The 15,743-nt window shown below is 38.1% G+C and overlaps 1 protein-coding gene across 2 annotated transcripts in view; it reads left to right on the top strand.

The window, feature by feature from the left end:
* Positions 1 to 15,743, top strand: part of ARHGAP42 (Rho GTPase activating protein 42) — a 285,948-nt gene that overhangs the window by 81,138 nt on the left and 189,067 nt on the right. For both annotated transcript variants that reach the window (XM_022562065.2, XM_089915446.1), the window contains exon 3: positions 14,449 to 14,510. In XM_022562065.2, coding sequence (XP_022417773.2) covers positions 14,449 to 14,510 — 62 coding nt within the window. The remainder of the gene's footprint in view (positions 1 to 14,448; positions 14,511 to 15,743) is intronic.

Here is a 15,743-nt window from a genome sequence, read left to right on the forward strand (position 1 = left end):
TTTCTTTAGTATTTTTAATATACAGATATCTAATTTCAAGATAGTGGTATTACTGTAAACTACTTATAAAATGAACCTCATTTTACCCTCCATTCCCTGTGTGATCAATCAAATTTATATGACTATGTAAACATTGACCTATTTCTGGATTTGAAACCATTTGGTGCAAAAGGTGTAAAGGTATCTTATTATTTTTTTTTTTTGGTGGTACACGGGCCTCTCACTGTTGTGGCCTCTCCTGTTGTGGAGCACAGGCTCTGGACGGGCAGGCTTAGTGTCCATGGCTCACGGGCCCAGCCGCTCCGCGGCATGTGATCTTCCCAGACCGGGGCACGAACCCATGTCTCCTGCATCGGCAGGCGGACTCTCAACCACTGCGCCACCAGGGAAACCCGTAAAGGTATCTTCTTAGCTGTAGTACAAGGATTGGGAGTCACAGAATATCGCAGAGGGCTTGCCACATAGTCTCAAGTTTAATTTACATGTCCTCAGGAGACACTTGAGGCTTGTGATTGAAGTTGCCCTTTAGGAGGTTTATTCTGGATTCAATATATGTGATGAATTATAGCATGGAAGTCTTTGCCAGTTCAGAGTTGAGTCAAGGATTGCCTTCATCAGCATTTTTTTTTTTTTACATCTTTATTGGAGTATAATTGCTTTACAATGGTGTGTTAGTTTCTGCTTTATAACAAAGTGAATCAGTTATACATATACATATGTTCCCATACCTCTTCTCTCTTGCGTCTCCCTCCCTCCCACCCTCCCTATCCCACCCTTCTAGGTGGTCACAAAGCACCCAGCTGATCTCCCTGTGCTATGTGGCTGCTTCCCACTAGCTATCTCTTTTACGTTTGGTAGTGTATATACGCCCATGCCACTCCCTCACTTTGTCACAGCTTACCCTTCCCCCTCCCTATATCCTCAAGTCCGTTCTCCAGTAGGTCTGTGTCTTTATTCCTGTCTTACCCCTAGGTTCTTCATGACATTTTTTTTCCCTTAGATTCCATATATATGTGTTAGCATACGGTATTTGTCTTTCTCTTTCTGACTTACTTCACTCTGTATGACAGACTCTAGGTCCATCAGCATTTTTTTTAATGGACCTAGAGAGAACATTTCTAAATATGAATGAAATAATAAAAGTACAGTTTCAATTTTGACATTAAAAGGTTTGGACCATAAAGGCAATAGTCCTGGAGACTGTATCTGAAATAAGTGAGTTAGGAGGCAGGACGTGGGCACCCAGAGACTAATGAAAACTCACTGGCAAAAGGCAAGGACAGCATATGAGCAATGGAGACAGCCTTGGGGTGGGGGAGGAGGAAAGCAAGAAAATAGTTGAATAACAGGCCTACAAAAGAAAGAAAAGCTTGCCTTGGATAGTTATCAAGGAATACGTGGCTGGGAAAAAACAGCTTAATTCAGAGTAATTTCTCGGTCATTGAGAGAATTCAGGATAGTTGCTGAGTCATGATTCAGAGGGCTGTAGAGAGAAGAGCTTTCAGGTCCTGCTTGATTCTTAGGACTCAGACATAGTGTTCTGTTTCTTCCATTACCAAGAGGGCCACGAGTAACTACTTCTGCCATTGAAAGTACAGATGTGCTTCAGGCAAGGAGCATTCTTACAAATCTTATTTTAAACAATTACACACACACACACAGTCATGCGTATCTACTGTTTTCTATTTAAATATATTTTTAACTCTTAACTCCTTACACAAAGAGCGTGCATTCCTCCCCCCCACCCCCGCCACAAAGTCAGCAGTTGCCAAGCTGCCTAGCATCAGAATCAAGTATGGGGAACCTTAAAATTTTGATTCTTGGGCTTCACCCCCAGACCTGAACTAAGGTACAATCCTCTGCGTTGAGACATTAGGAGCCTTTCATTTTATGGAGATTCGTGTTGTCTGATGCAGCCTGGGAAAAATTGTTACTCTAAACAATATACTTGTGCTTTATACCGAGGGAGGGAGGCATAACTGGGGAAGGTACTAAAACTGGGAAAAGGTCTGTTCCAGAGGAGTGCTTTGTGGGTCACCATATCCCTGATGCCTAGCATTTTGCCAGTGGAGCCACTGAGGCTATAGAAGCCATGTGTTTGTGGGGAAACCTGGTCATTTGTTGTACCATTTTTCCTTGACAGCCTGAAAAAAGGTTTTGGTTTATGCAGAACAAATTGGTCTGTCTATCTATCTATCTATCTATCTGTCTATCTCTCTATCTTAGAATGAGAGATAGTGTTTATGGGCCAGTGTAGATGCTATGCAGATTACTCAGGGATGAAGGAAAAAATCAACTTTTCAAATTAAAATCCCATATAAGATGTCATTTAGTTCATGTTGACTTTGGATTCTCTGGAATTCTCTACTAATAATATCTTCTGAGTGCAAAGAACCTTATGGGTAATTTGGTACATGCAACATGAATAAGATCTTCTTGTACCCTTATTAATAGAAGGGGGTCCAAAAATAGCTTTATGATATCATCACTATATTACTCAGGAGAATGTGCTGAGTGCTTTAGGTAGAGTAGTAAGAACAGAAATGCTGTGAGAGCACCAAAGCTGGAGAAGGGACATCAGAAGATGCTTAAAAAGAGGATGCTATTTGAGCTGAGTCCCAATGTCTAGGTAAGATACAGCTTAGGAAATGTATTGGGTTGGCCAAAAAATGTTTTGGTTTTTAAGTAAAAATAAAAGACACATTTTTCATTTTCACCAAGAACTTTATTGAACAATGTATTCACACTTTTGTTCCACTACCTTCTGCCATTTTTCAGGCAACTTCATAATTCCATCTTCCCAAAACTTTTTATCTTTTTTGAGCAAAGAACTGTTCCAGGTGCCTTTTACAGTCTTCCAGGGGGTTGAAATTTTTTCCACTAAGAGAATTTTGTAAAGACCTAAATAAATGGAAATCCAAAGGTTCAATGTCTGGTGAATACAGCGGATGAATCAGAACTTCCCAGCCAAGATGTAATAGTTTTTGCCTGGTCATCAAAGAAACATACAGTCTTGTGTTATCCTGATGGAAGATTATGTGTTTTCTGTTGACTAATTCTGGATGCTTTTCGTCGAGTGCTGCTTTCAGTTGGTCTAACTGGGAGCAGTACTTGTTGGAATTAATCGTTTGGTTTTCCGGAAGAAGCTCATAATAGAGGACTCCCTTCCAACCCCACCATATACACAACATCACCTTCTTTCGATGAATACTGGCCTTTGGTGTGTTTTGTGGTGGTTCATTTTGCTTGCCCCGCAATCTCTTCTCTTCCACATTATTGTACAGTATCCACTTTTCATCGCCCATCGCAATTTGTCTTAAAAATGGAACGTTTTCATTATGTTTCAGTAGAGAATCACATGCGGAAATACAGTTAAGAAGGTTTTTCTCACTTAATTTATGTGCAACCCAAACATCAAAGCGATGAACATAACCAAGCTGGTGCAAATGATTTTCAGTGCTTGATTTGGGTATTTTGAATATGTTGGCTATCTCCTGCGTGGTATACCGTTGGTTGTTCTCAGTTAATGTCTTGATTTGATTGCTATCAACTTCAACTGGTCTACCTGACCATTGAGCATCATCCAGTGAGAAATCTCCAGCATGAAACTTCGCAAACCACTTTTGACACGTTCGATCAGTCACAGCACCTTCTCCATACACTGCACAAATCTTTTCTGCATTTCAGTTGTGTTTTCACCTTTCTTGAAATAATAAAGCATAGTATGCCGAAAATGTTGCTTTTTTTCTTCCATCTTCAGTATTAAAATGGCTACACAAAAATTCACCAGTTTTGATAAGTCTTTTTTAGAATGCACTCTGATATGACAGCTGTCACGTACAATCTAACAAAATTGTTTCAAATGAAGTTAAAGACAACTAAGTGCTACTAGAGCCATCTTACGGAAAACCAAATGAAAGAATCTTTTGGCCAACCCAGTAGTTAAAGGAAAGACATGGAAAAGGGATACTATAGGAATGTTAGTAGTTTCAAAGTACTAAGAGATCAGAAGTAGTAGCATCTCAAGCTAACACAGTTGGAAAGGTACTTTGGAGCCACATCATGGAGGCCCCAAATCATTTGCAATATGGATTTCTGACTTTATTTACTCATTCAGTTTTTGAGTTGGATAATGACACAATCAAAGGTGCCCTTTAGGAATTTTATTCTGACCATTACTACATAGGGTGAGCTGAAGCCATAGGAACTGGGAAACCAATAACTAGGCTGTTGTAATAGTACAGCAAAGATGAAGTGATACCCTTACATGGGTATGGAAGAAGGGCAGAGGAGAGAGATCAACAGCATTTGGCAATTGAATCTGTGGAAGGAAGGACTGAGGATAATCCATCACTCGAGTTACTAGGAGAATGGTGTTAGGGGCCCATTTATATGTTTATATGTGGCCAGGGTACCTGGGGGTGGAGCAGAATTATGAGTTAAGTTTTGGTACATGTTAAGTTTTGAGATTCAGACAAAATTCCTAGTAGAAATTCCCAGGATATATAATCAGATTTGTTAAATTTAGACTAGTGAGGTGGGGTTGTGGAACTGTGCCTAGAATAGAGGGAAAGTGTATGTAAATTTCGGGTGAGCTAATTTGAGTTCAGAGGTTAGCTCTGCCAGTCATTAGCTCTATGGCCTTGCATATTATTTAACCTCTACATGTCAGTTTCATTATTTGAAAAGTAGGAGAGTGGTGATAGAAGATTTGGGTGTTTTACTCCTCGTAGGGTGTTGTGAGGATTAAAGAGCTGTGCACCATGCTGGTGCGGGTACCAAAGCTCCTCCTTCCCCACTCCCAGGTCTTCTTGTCTTCCTCCTTCATGAGGATGGGAGTCCACTGGTGTAAGTTTGTAGACGAGGAGGAGAAATGGCTTGTGAGGAGAGAAGAGTGCTGGTGGAAATAAGAGCGGGGGAGAAAAAAATGGAGATGGATATGGAAAAGGGTGAGATTAGAAGCTTCTTGGGGAGTTGTTAGCTTTTGAGAGGAAGAGGGCCCCACGTCTGAGACAGGCAAGTTGAAAAGAATGGAGACCATGTTGATCAGAAAAGCAGGAGGCCAGGCCATCTGGTGTGAGTGAGGGAAGTTTGGGGCTGGGTTCTTGAGAAAGGAGAAAATTCTTTTTAGATGGCCACTGTGGGAAATAAGATTAGGAGTAAACTAGAGTTGAATAAAAGCATTGCCAAGAAGCAGAAGCAGAGGGGTTAGATCGCTTGAACTCTTTGTGTCCTTGTGGGTGTGTGAATTACAGAAGAGGGAAAGTCATTAGAGGTTAAGAGGTTGTGGAAGAGAGAGGCTGCATATTGGACAAGGAAGCAGATGTTGAAGCTTCAGTAGGGTGGTGGCAGGAGCATTGGGTGCAGAGGAGGAGTATGAATGGGGTGCTTCAGCCTTTGTGGAATGTGAAGAAGTGTTAGGAGGTCAGTTCCTAATGGCAGTAAGGATGGGGGTGGGGGTGTATTTGGTGTAAACGCTTGTTTGTTAGCAGCAAATTACTGATTGCTCCCTTTAAAACAGGATACTTGGCGCCTGATTATCCTCTGAGCACAGATAGTTCTGGCTCTGTTTGCCTTTAAAGATGATAAGCCTCTTCTTTTCTGTAATGGAGCTGGGTAGTAGGCTGGCACTACCTTTTATCCACCCCACTCCTTTCACAATAATGGTTTGCTGGGAGAGAATAGACTTTGGAATCAAACATTCAAAACTGAATACCTGCTTCTCCACTTACTAGCTGTGAGATCATGGGGCAAGCTACCCCAGCTGATTGACCTTTTTCTCATCTGAAGAATGAAGGTAACACTTAACTTCTGTACCTCATATCATTGGGTGGGCATTAAATGAAACAGTTTATGTAACATCTCTACCTCTTGGCAGAGGTGCTCTGAAGTGGGAGTGGTTTACATCTTGGGAAAATGTTTTCTGAATTGGGAGTTGTTTTGGCTTTGGGAAACAGGTCAAACACCACAAAACAAAACAAAAACTAAAAAAAGGCAACATCAGAAAAGCACAGTTCTTCATTTTCTAATTACTATGTGTGCTTGGAAAAAAAATTAAATATATGTGGCTTGTAGACAATGTTATGCACAACAGTACTTATTGCATCAACATAAAATTTCATAGTAAAAAACAAAAAAAAAATTTTAACTAGAATTCAGATGAAATTCATTTGAAGTAATGAGTAGTGGGATGAAGTTTTGGGAGAAACCAGCTGGAATCAAATTTTGGAATTGTGTAAAATTGAAAGGCCACCTTTCTGTATTTGCATGTATTCATTTGTCAAAACTTGGCCTTATGTGAATTGTTATATACTTTATATCTATATCTATATAAAATAACAAGCCCAGTCTATACATCTATATCTATATCTACGTATCTGTCTATATATAGAGATAATACTAGAATTCTCAAACTACCTGGTAGTTTGGCAGTTTCAAAGCAGATATTACTGAAAGGTCCTATCCCTGTTCAGAGAGAGTATATGAAGGAAAATCATCAGACATATAGTCTAGAATTATTTCTGTGCATCCACTGTGACTTTTGTCTTGGAATCATAATTCTCCTCACTTTTAGTAGTTATCAATCTGTAACAGTAGTAGTAGTGGTAGCTTTCTTTTATAGGTGAAGCCCCTGGCTTACAGATGGTATCTTTCTTCTTTTGAGTCCAGTTATTACGCCAGTGAGGATAAGATAAACCAGACTGAGTATCTAGTTAGACCAAAAGAATGAAAGATTGACATTTTGGCCACAAGTTCTGAATCTCAGCCCAAATGTACAGTGGCAGTCAATGTTGGGACTCACGTTGATAGATCAGATTAAAGTCTAGCACAGGTTAGTGCTTAGGGACCCATGGAATGTCAGAACCCAGGTATGGAGGGAGGCACTAGGAATAGGAGTTGGGAATTTAAAAGGAGACATATTACTGGTTAGAATCCCTGCAAAGAATCTGGCTAATATGGTTAGAGGATGAACAGGAACAAGAGAAAGCAGAAAGAGATCACTTGATATTAAGCCAGTGGATTCCAAAGTGAGGATTCTGTTCCTGTGTCCTGTTCAGAGTCTACACTGGCATCCAAGTACTGGACAGACAGATTATAGCATAGCTAATGGCAGTATGGAACAAGTGACGAAGCAGAAACAAGGTAGTTCCTAAGTCTGCAGAGTACCTGGTCAACTGGATAAAAGTTTAATTTTACGACTGTTTTCATTTGCAGGTTGTGCATTTCTTATTGTTCTTTAATGCTTAATTAGAAAACTATGCTATAATATTAACCTTTGATTACCAAAATAATATCTAATATGCTCTTCCAACTTGATACATCTCATATTTACTGAAACCCAATTCACCTGAATACAATGCTACACAATGATGCATTGGTAGGATATAAAAAAAATTAAATGCCAGTTTTCAGGGGCTTGTTTTCAAGATTAATCTTGCTTTTTGATTTGTTTGGCAATGAGAAAAAAAAAAGACTGACCACCTGGAGGACATTGTGGAGAACCCAGTTTAGTTACCTCAAAGAGAACTAAATTTGCCTGTGTTTTCGTGAGACCTTGGATTCCACCAGGCTGGGCTGTGAAGCTCTAGAAGAAAGATCAGTTCCTCCGAGTACTAGGGTGTATTACAGTGACCTGTCGGCATTCCACAGTGGGCCTGTGACTTTTTTTTTTTTTCTGTTGGTTTAGGAAGCAATTTATTGGCTTTGCAACTAGGCATCCATGGAGCTTGAAGCCACAAATAGAGTGGAAAAATCTTATCTGATGTTGTGGCTTTTGGAAACTAATAACTAGAGTTTGTGGTTGCAAATAATGCCAATATTGCAGACAGAGTGGACAGCCCGTCAGCAGGGATATTAATTGTTACCAAGGACTTGCAATATCTGGTGGGAGAGTTGGTGTCAATTTTTATATCACTCTGTTTTGTAGACATAGTATTTATTATTCAGGCATGCCACAAGCTGACCTTGCTGCCTGCTTTGTTTATGGGTTAAATTGTTCCTGAACCAAAACTTTCCACTGGATACTTCAGCCAGTATGCTACCTTTGATCTTTTTAGCGTTCAGAGAATTAGAACTCTCTCAGTGGAAGTTCCAGGCCTGAACTGCTGATGTGATACCCTGTTAGGTCACTGCATGCTTTTGTAGTGTAATGCTGGGTGTCCCTTGGCTATGTAGGTTGATTCTATTCTAATAATTCTCCATGTGGCCTAGAAGGATATGATGGATTCACCTGCTCTGGCTCAGATCCTCAGTTCAGTACTGATGTTTTTATAGCCTTGCTCCTATTCTTCATGAAAAGTCAGTGCCAGAGAAAAAGCTTGCCAGAGCCTACTCACACCCAAATAGAAAAGTCAAGCGACTGTTGGGGCAACATCTGGACTTATAAAATATGATTGCATTGGTGCAATCTGGCTTTTATAGACTTTTACAGGTTTTCATGTTTTCCTTGAGATTTAATCAAGTCTAAATCCTACTGCTAACCCAGTTCCCCTCTATTCATCAGCATTATCTGAACTTCGTAAGTGATTTGCTCACTCTAATAAAGTGAAAAAAATGTGTTGTGGACATAATTGTATATGTCACTGATTTGTGATCTGTACTTTTTGGTTTTTTTTGAGTATGTGTTTATGCTGTTTAGGTTTGAGGAAAGACTCCTAGGAGAAATATGTAGCACATCATTGTCTGACTATGATATAAATGTTGGTTAGATGTGAGAGAGACATGCTTTTTCAGTTCTTATAGTTGTGAAATCTGTAAACCCAAACTGTTCAATTGCTGAAACATTTAATAGTATATAATGCTTAGTACTTAAGGTTGTGGAATTATATCAACAATGAACAGGGAATAATTTTCTCTATTCTTGCTCATTCTTACTTCCAGACACTAAACAGATTTTCCACAGTTAGAAATAGTAGGATGAATTTAAGCCTGCTGAAAAAAATTGTTAGGAAATAGATATTTTATACAGTTCAGGAATGTTTCAGAATTTACGATATTGGTAAATACAGAAGCCATTATTGTACTTCTTCACCATCTAGGTATAATTCAACTGTTGCTTTATGAATGTTTATGCTCTTGGGACCCGTCATAAATGCATCTGAATAATAGATTTCTTTTGTCCCAAAAGTATTTTTCCAATATCACATTGTGGAGGTAAAAAGGAAACCTATAGCAGTGTTCTTGACCTCAATAATTTTTTTGGAAAGTTAAAATTTATATATAAAGCTACATTTTGATTGCTCTCCAGCAATCTCATGGTCCAGATGGTCAGGAAGGGGAAAGATTATTACTGGCAAATACAGCCAGGAAAGTTTCATGCAGGTGGCAAGAATGTGGATAGCTAACATAATTTTCCAAAGTATCTGGCCTATCCTTTTCATAATATTTTATGAAGTCTAGAATAAGAGTTGGTATGTTTCTCCTTATAGAGCAAATAGATGGTGGGAATGTATTGTTAAATTCATCTACTGAAAGCCCACTGTGTATTAAGTATTGTTTTTGGAATATTACTCTCACTAAATCAAACTCCTGTAATACCACCTAGGTATCGTCAAGATCTATCATTGCAGGACCAGCTGTTATATTTAGTGTTAGCCTGGATCCCCCAAATCAGATAATGCAGTGGTTTTTATTTATGTGAAAATCAATAAATAAAATATGGAGCATCACAAATAATTGATTATAAGAGAAAATATTCGGGTATCAGAAATTTGCATGTAATAAAAAATGTTTTCAGATTTTGCTTAAGCAAAGTCTTAGAAAAAGTGGCTCAAGCAGTCACAAAATCCTTAGCCATTTTGTATAAGGCCCTGTGATGAGTGCTGAGAGAGTCATTTTGTATATGTTTTGTGCCCAAGGTCTGGTGGAGAATAGACTCCCTCTAGTTTTCATGGCCTCTTTAGGCATTTGTGGGTCTCATGCACCAGAGATTCTAATACTGGCTTCTAATCTCTAGAGTACTGCTGGGGAACACTAACTAGGCAGCTTGGATCTGCCTGGTTTGTGTTGGAGGTACCTGTTAGACTTTGAGGGTGGGGCAGGCAGGGAAATGACTGGCTACCCATCTGCCCTTTCTCCTAAAACCCAATTTATGTGATAATACCTTGAATTATTTTATACTTGCGTTATAGGATTGTTAATTTCTGTTTTCTTTCCTTGTTATGTTGTGCTTAGTAAACTATTAATGTGATACTTTGACATCATTATAAAGAAAAATATTTAGGGAAAAACATTAGGTATGGGTTTAAAAAGTTAGTAGGCCACTGTCCCTAATTCATGAAATAAATTATTTAGTGTTCCTGACTGTTTCTTATAGAACAAATGATGAATCTGAAAGCTTCATTTGGACCAAGAAACATAGTATGCTTTTATAGAACTAGGACTATAATATTTAGAGAGAACAGTCTTAGTTTATTTGAAGTCATTTCCCTGAAAAATCAACCAAAGAAAAACAGGGAACAAAAGTTACTGTCAAATTGGGGCAGACCCAGAAAACTGCTGGAAGGAGAGTCGTTTTCTTTGTGAGGAACCAGACAAGCAGTTGCTTTTGCAAATGTTAAAATTTCTCCCCAGACTTCCTCATTATAATCTACTATTGTCATACTGAGTCTATAATTAGTATTTATAAGGGAAACAGACCAGAATTCAAGTAAAGCAGAAAATGGCCATTAAGTTTTGGACAAAGAGGTACAGCAGCAAAATGAGAACTTTGAGTTTCCTTCCTTGTAACCAAAATCTGATTTAAGGCAACACCACAATATTGGAATAGCAGTTACCTTGGGGAAACCTTTGGACTTCTGAAGTCATCATCATAAAATACTCCCTGGGACCACTAGAGTGCTGCTACGTAGGCCAGTGAACATTTTCTGAGTTGATCAACTGGAAGGTTCTAGTATACCCATGTCAGTCTAAAATCAAGTTATAATCTCATTTATTTCAAAAATACCTGCTGACAGGCTTCTCTGTGCTAGATATTTATTTACCCTTTGAGAAAATTAATAATATGTGGTCTGTGCCCTCCTAGGGTGTAGGCTAATAGGAAAATAAAGTGTTTTTCATGATCTGTTTAAAAAGTTATAGATTATTTTTTAGGCTTTACAAAAACAAGCAATCTCCTTTTCTACCAGTCCCTGCCACTTAATTCCTCAGAAAGACTGTTACAGGAGAATGGGGTATCAGAGGATGGTCATGTCCCAGGTCTTAGGCGAGTCCCTGGGATGCACCGCCAAGTGAGGGTTCTTGGCTTTGCGCAGGAAAGCATTCAAGAGTGAGCCGTAGTAAAGTGAAAGCAAGTTTATTTAGAGAGATAGACATTCCATAGACAGAATGTGGTCTGTCTAAGAAAGTGAGAGCAGCCCCGAAATACGGGGTGGCTAGTTTTTATGGGCTGGGTAATTTCATAGGCTAAGGAGGGGGAGGATTATTCTAACTATTTTGGGGAGGGGGCGGAGATTTCCAGGAATTGTGCCACCGCCCATTTTTTGGTCTTTACGGTTATGGCACCTGTGGGTGTGCCATTTAGCATATGCTAAGTATTACAGTGAGTGTATAATGAGGCTCAAGGTCTACTGGAAGTCCAGTCTTCTGCCATCTTGGGCCTAATGGGTTCTAACCAGTTTTTGTCCTATCCTGTTCTTCCTAATGGCTGTGTCATCCTTTTAAAGGTTGTGCCCTGCTCCCTTCTTTCCTGTCTCAAGACCACTTTGAACTTTTAGCCATTCCGCAGTTTCTTTCAAGACCATGATTACCTTGCTACTTCTTGAGTTTTTCTTGTTGTTGTTGTTTTGTTTTTTTGGTTTTTTAGTTTTATGTACCATCCTTTCACTTCATAGTGTTGTCACACTATGTCTTGAGTTCATACTATCTAACATGCTCCTTTCCCTTTCTCTCAATAGAGTTAAAACTTCATTTTGGCAAAATGAATTTAATTTTTAATCTTTATATCAGTGATTTTGTACATATTACTCACAACTCAGTTATTTCAATTATTTTGATTGTGTTATTTGTATAACTTTGTTTTCCCAGGAGTTAATTCACTTGTCCCTTGGTATTTGCAGCTTTCAGAATCCACAAATGCTCAAGTCCTTAATATAAAATCCTGTAGTATTTGCATATAACCTATATAACTTATGCATATCCTCCCATATTACTTTCAGTCATCTCTAGATTACTTACAATGCCTAATACAATGTAAATACCACGTAAATATTTGTGGCACGCAGCAAATTCAAGTTTTGCTTTTTGGAACTTCTGGAATTTTTTTTCCCCCTGAATATTTTTGCTCACTAGCTATAATTGCCTTTGAGTTTTCTTTAAAAAAAAAAAAAAAAGAGTGTAAATTTCCTCTCATTACATTTAGACACATCAGGATATTGATCAGTTCTATTTTTCTTTCTCTGTAGACATTTCCTGGAGCTTCTAACCTATTGCTCCAGTGTAGACAAGAGCCTCTCTGGACCTTTGGCGCAACTGTTGTCCTAGAACAGCTCTGTGTTGTCCTGAGAATTCCATTTGCTTCTTTGCTTTGCTAGAATTCATGTTTTCATGTTTTGTTCCCAAGTTTTGTGAGAGTGTGTTAACCAATAGCTTCTGATAAAAGGAAGCATATGAGAGTAAGGTTTTTTGTTTTTGTTTTGATATTTATTAAAAAGGTTAGGCGGTGTTAAGTTAAAAATCTGGGGTTAAAGTGCTTCTTATACAGACTTTCAACTAGTGTACTCTTTCTATTTACATCTCCTCTTATTTTCTCACCTCAGGAGTACCTGTTGCCTCTCCTTCTGTAGCCCAGAATGACATACTTTCTGCCTTCTTTCTCTGCAGGCATGTTAACATTACCTTCCATCATTCAAAGTTTTGTTGACTTCTTCCAGTCTCATCAACAGATCTTCAATGGCAGTAGATAGCTGCCAGAATGATGACTGGATATTTCTTTACCGAAAGTACAAACATATAATATGCTATTGCACACTCCAGTTAAAATCTTCTATCTATTTGTAAAATGCTTTTCTCTTCAACTTATTGTTGTCAAAACTGGGTTGTAATGTAGCAATGTTAGTTATTTCTGCAGAAATTAAAATCACATTTTAAACACTTTAGAAAAGTTCCACTTACTTTAAGGCCATTACTGTGTTTATGAGATTAATGTGAGTCTCCCAGGTAATCCTTTGATTTCTGTTTTGGTAACTGAATAAAATACAGTGTGAAGTAATCATAGGAATAGAGTTTCAAACCAGCTTAGTTAGTGTAAGCCTAGTGGTTTTGAAAAGAGAGAAGAAAAATCCAAGATTGTAATTTAAAATTCTTAAATGGAAAATATTCTTTCTCTTTCTTAATGAGTTTTGTTGGTAAGACTCTTGATGTGTTGTTCTCACTCACCTCCCTTTATTGTAGACTTTATGCCAGACTTACTAGACTTCTGGTCTCACAGGATGTTTTCAATATTAGTATGGATGAAGGAAGAGGTGGGAGCCTAAAGAATAAGGACATAGAAGGGAAGGTTCAAGGCTTAAATCAAAATAAAATTTGCATTTACCTTATTTCTTTTGTTAGTTTTGTAATCTAAACATTCCAACTTTAGTTAATAATTCACATTAAGTATAAGTTACAGAAATTGATGTCGACAAATTAATCTTTCACAGTTTACTGTGTGGCACTGTGCATTTTTGAAGAATATGCTATTGTAACTCCCTGTTTACTTATTTTTTTCGTTTGTCCTCCCAAAGTTCCTGAACACTTCCCAAGCCTCAACAATATAGCTTCAGATAGTTTTCTAAGGCAGTGCTTCTCAACTTTAATGTGCAAAGGGATCAACTGGGGATCCTGTTAAAATGCAGATTCTGGGCCAGGGCCTGAGCATCTGTATTTCTAACAAGCTCCCAAAATGCTGATGCTGGTGGTCCTCTGACCATTCTGACTAGCAAAGGTCTAAAGTACCTTGGATAGGAGAGTGATACAGTAATACAGAATACAGAATCTGTTTTTAAGTATATATGTGTTGAGCTTCAAGAAAGAAGTCAGTGGGAGACTTTGCATTACTGGCTGCTACTGAGTACATCTTAGTACTGGATTTATTGCTCCTTATAGATTTAATGAATTTATTATTTGTAGGATTCTGTTTAGAAGTGATTCCAGTACTATACTTTTGTTTATTACTGTGTAAATTTTGTTTATTAAATATATAAACTATATTCCCTTAGTGCCTTTGAAGAAAAAATATTATACTTGATATGTGCTAAACTTCAATTTGTAGCACACAGACATCTCTTATATATAACTGTTAGTCATTGAAATCCTATTGTATATACTGTTTCCTGCTTATAAAAACATAACACCACAGAATATATACAAATTCATAAGTATCTTTATTGTAATGTTTATTCTTGTGCAATTGGATATCAGCAATGTAAAGAGGTTAATGCTTTTTTTTTTTTTAACTTATCTTCTAAATAGCTCAGTCACTAAAAGAATTTGCAAGACTGCTCATCGCAGTAGAAGAAGAAAGGAGAAGACTGGTAAGTCTCTTCTCCATTTCTTAAGAATAATGCTTTGTTTGGACACGTTAAAAGAAAAAATAGACCTTCTGAATTAGATTTAGTCATACCAGATTTTATAACTTGATACATGTACTGAATGTTACAGAAAAGATTTGTGAGTATGATGATCAAATATTGCTAATAAGATATGCCATTTCTTTTTGTTTCATTTGGTCAGCAGATATAAATTACATTCATTTTACTTTCCATTTAGTTGTTCTGAGAAAAGTATTGAACAAACTGCCATGAAGAAACTCATTCTAACTGAGCAGTCTTATAAATAACCTTAGTGTTATAATGAAGACACATTACAAGTATTAAAGACAGATTTTGGAAGGAGCAACTAAATTTGCCAGGGTGTTAGCAGGGGACTTTCTTGAAAAGGTAACATTTGAATTGGGTCTTGAAGGCTCAGAGGATTTTGCTGGGCTGGGAAGAATGGGAAAGCATTCTACGTTGACACATTAACTTATGTGGCAGTATCAGAGCATGGTTATTAGTAATACATTTATCCACTCACAGATATAATTTTGTACCCATTGTGTTCAAAGTTCTGTGTAGGACCCTGTCTATGACCCAGGCTGCCCATTTGCATATGGAAAAAATAGTAGTATATATCCCACAAGATCGTTGTAAAGCATTTGTAGCAGCACCTGGCACATTATAAATAAATGCTGATGGTGGTAAAGATGTTGGTTGTCAGTTAAAGTGAGGGTTACAGACATTTAAAACATCATCTTTGATATCACTGGCTTCACCATCCTGTTGGGGAGTTATATATACACATAAATAAAGTGCTCGGCTTGTGGACTGAATGGGCTAGGAACTCAGCAGTTTGGTGTCATTTTGCTCAATAGGTGAGGAAGAGGAATTTGAGGAGGGTGCCCTTAAGAAGGCCCTGACTCCTGGGGAACATTGCCTGAGCTGAGGGAGAATCACACAACTAAGACATGGCAGTTATATAAGTGAGCTTGAGCGGAGGCCACAGGTGGGAGAAAGTACTGTGTATATTTGTAGAATAAGGCAGAGGGTTCTTAGAAGTTATCAGTAGAAGATTGATTGGTAGTTTTGGGCGTATGTGGCGTTTAAGAGCCAGGCTAAGAAGTTTTGGTCTTTGTTATAAGCTGTGGGAAAATTGCTAGAAGTTTTTGATAGAAGAATGAGAGGATCAATATGGGATTTAGGAGAGATTAATTTGGTGGCCATGTGGGA

Source organism: Delphinapterus leucas, chromosome 7 (genome assembly GCF_059928025.1).
Source record: "Delphinapterus leucas isolate spDelLeu-1000000601 "Yukka" chromosome 7, BTC_Dleu_Yukka2, whole genome shotgun sequence".
In the NCBI taxonomy this organism is placed as follows: Eukaryota; Metazoa; Chordata; class Mammalia; order Artiodactyla; family Monodontidae; genus Delphinapterus; species Delphinapterus leucas.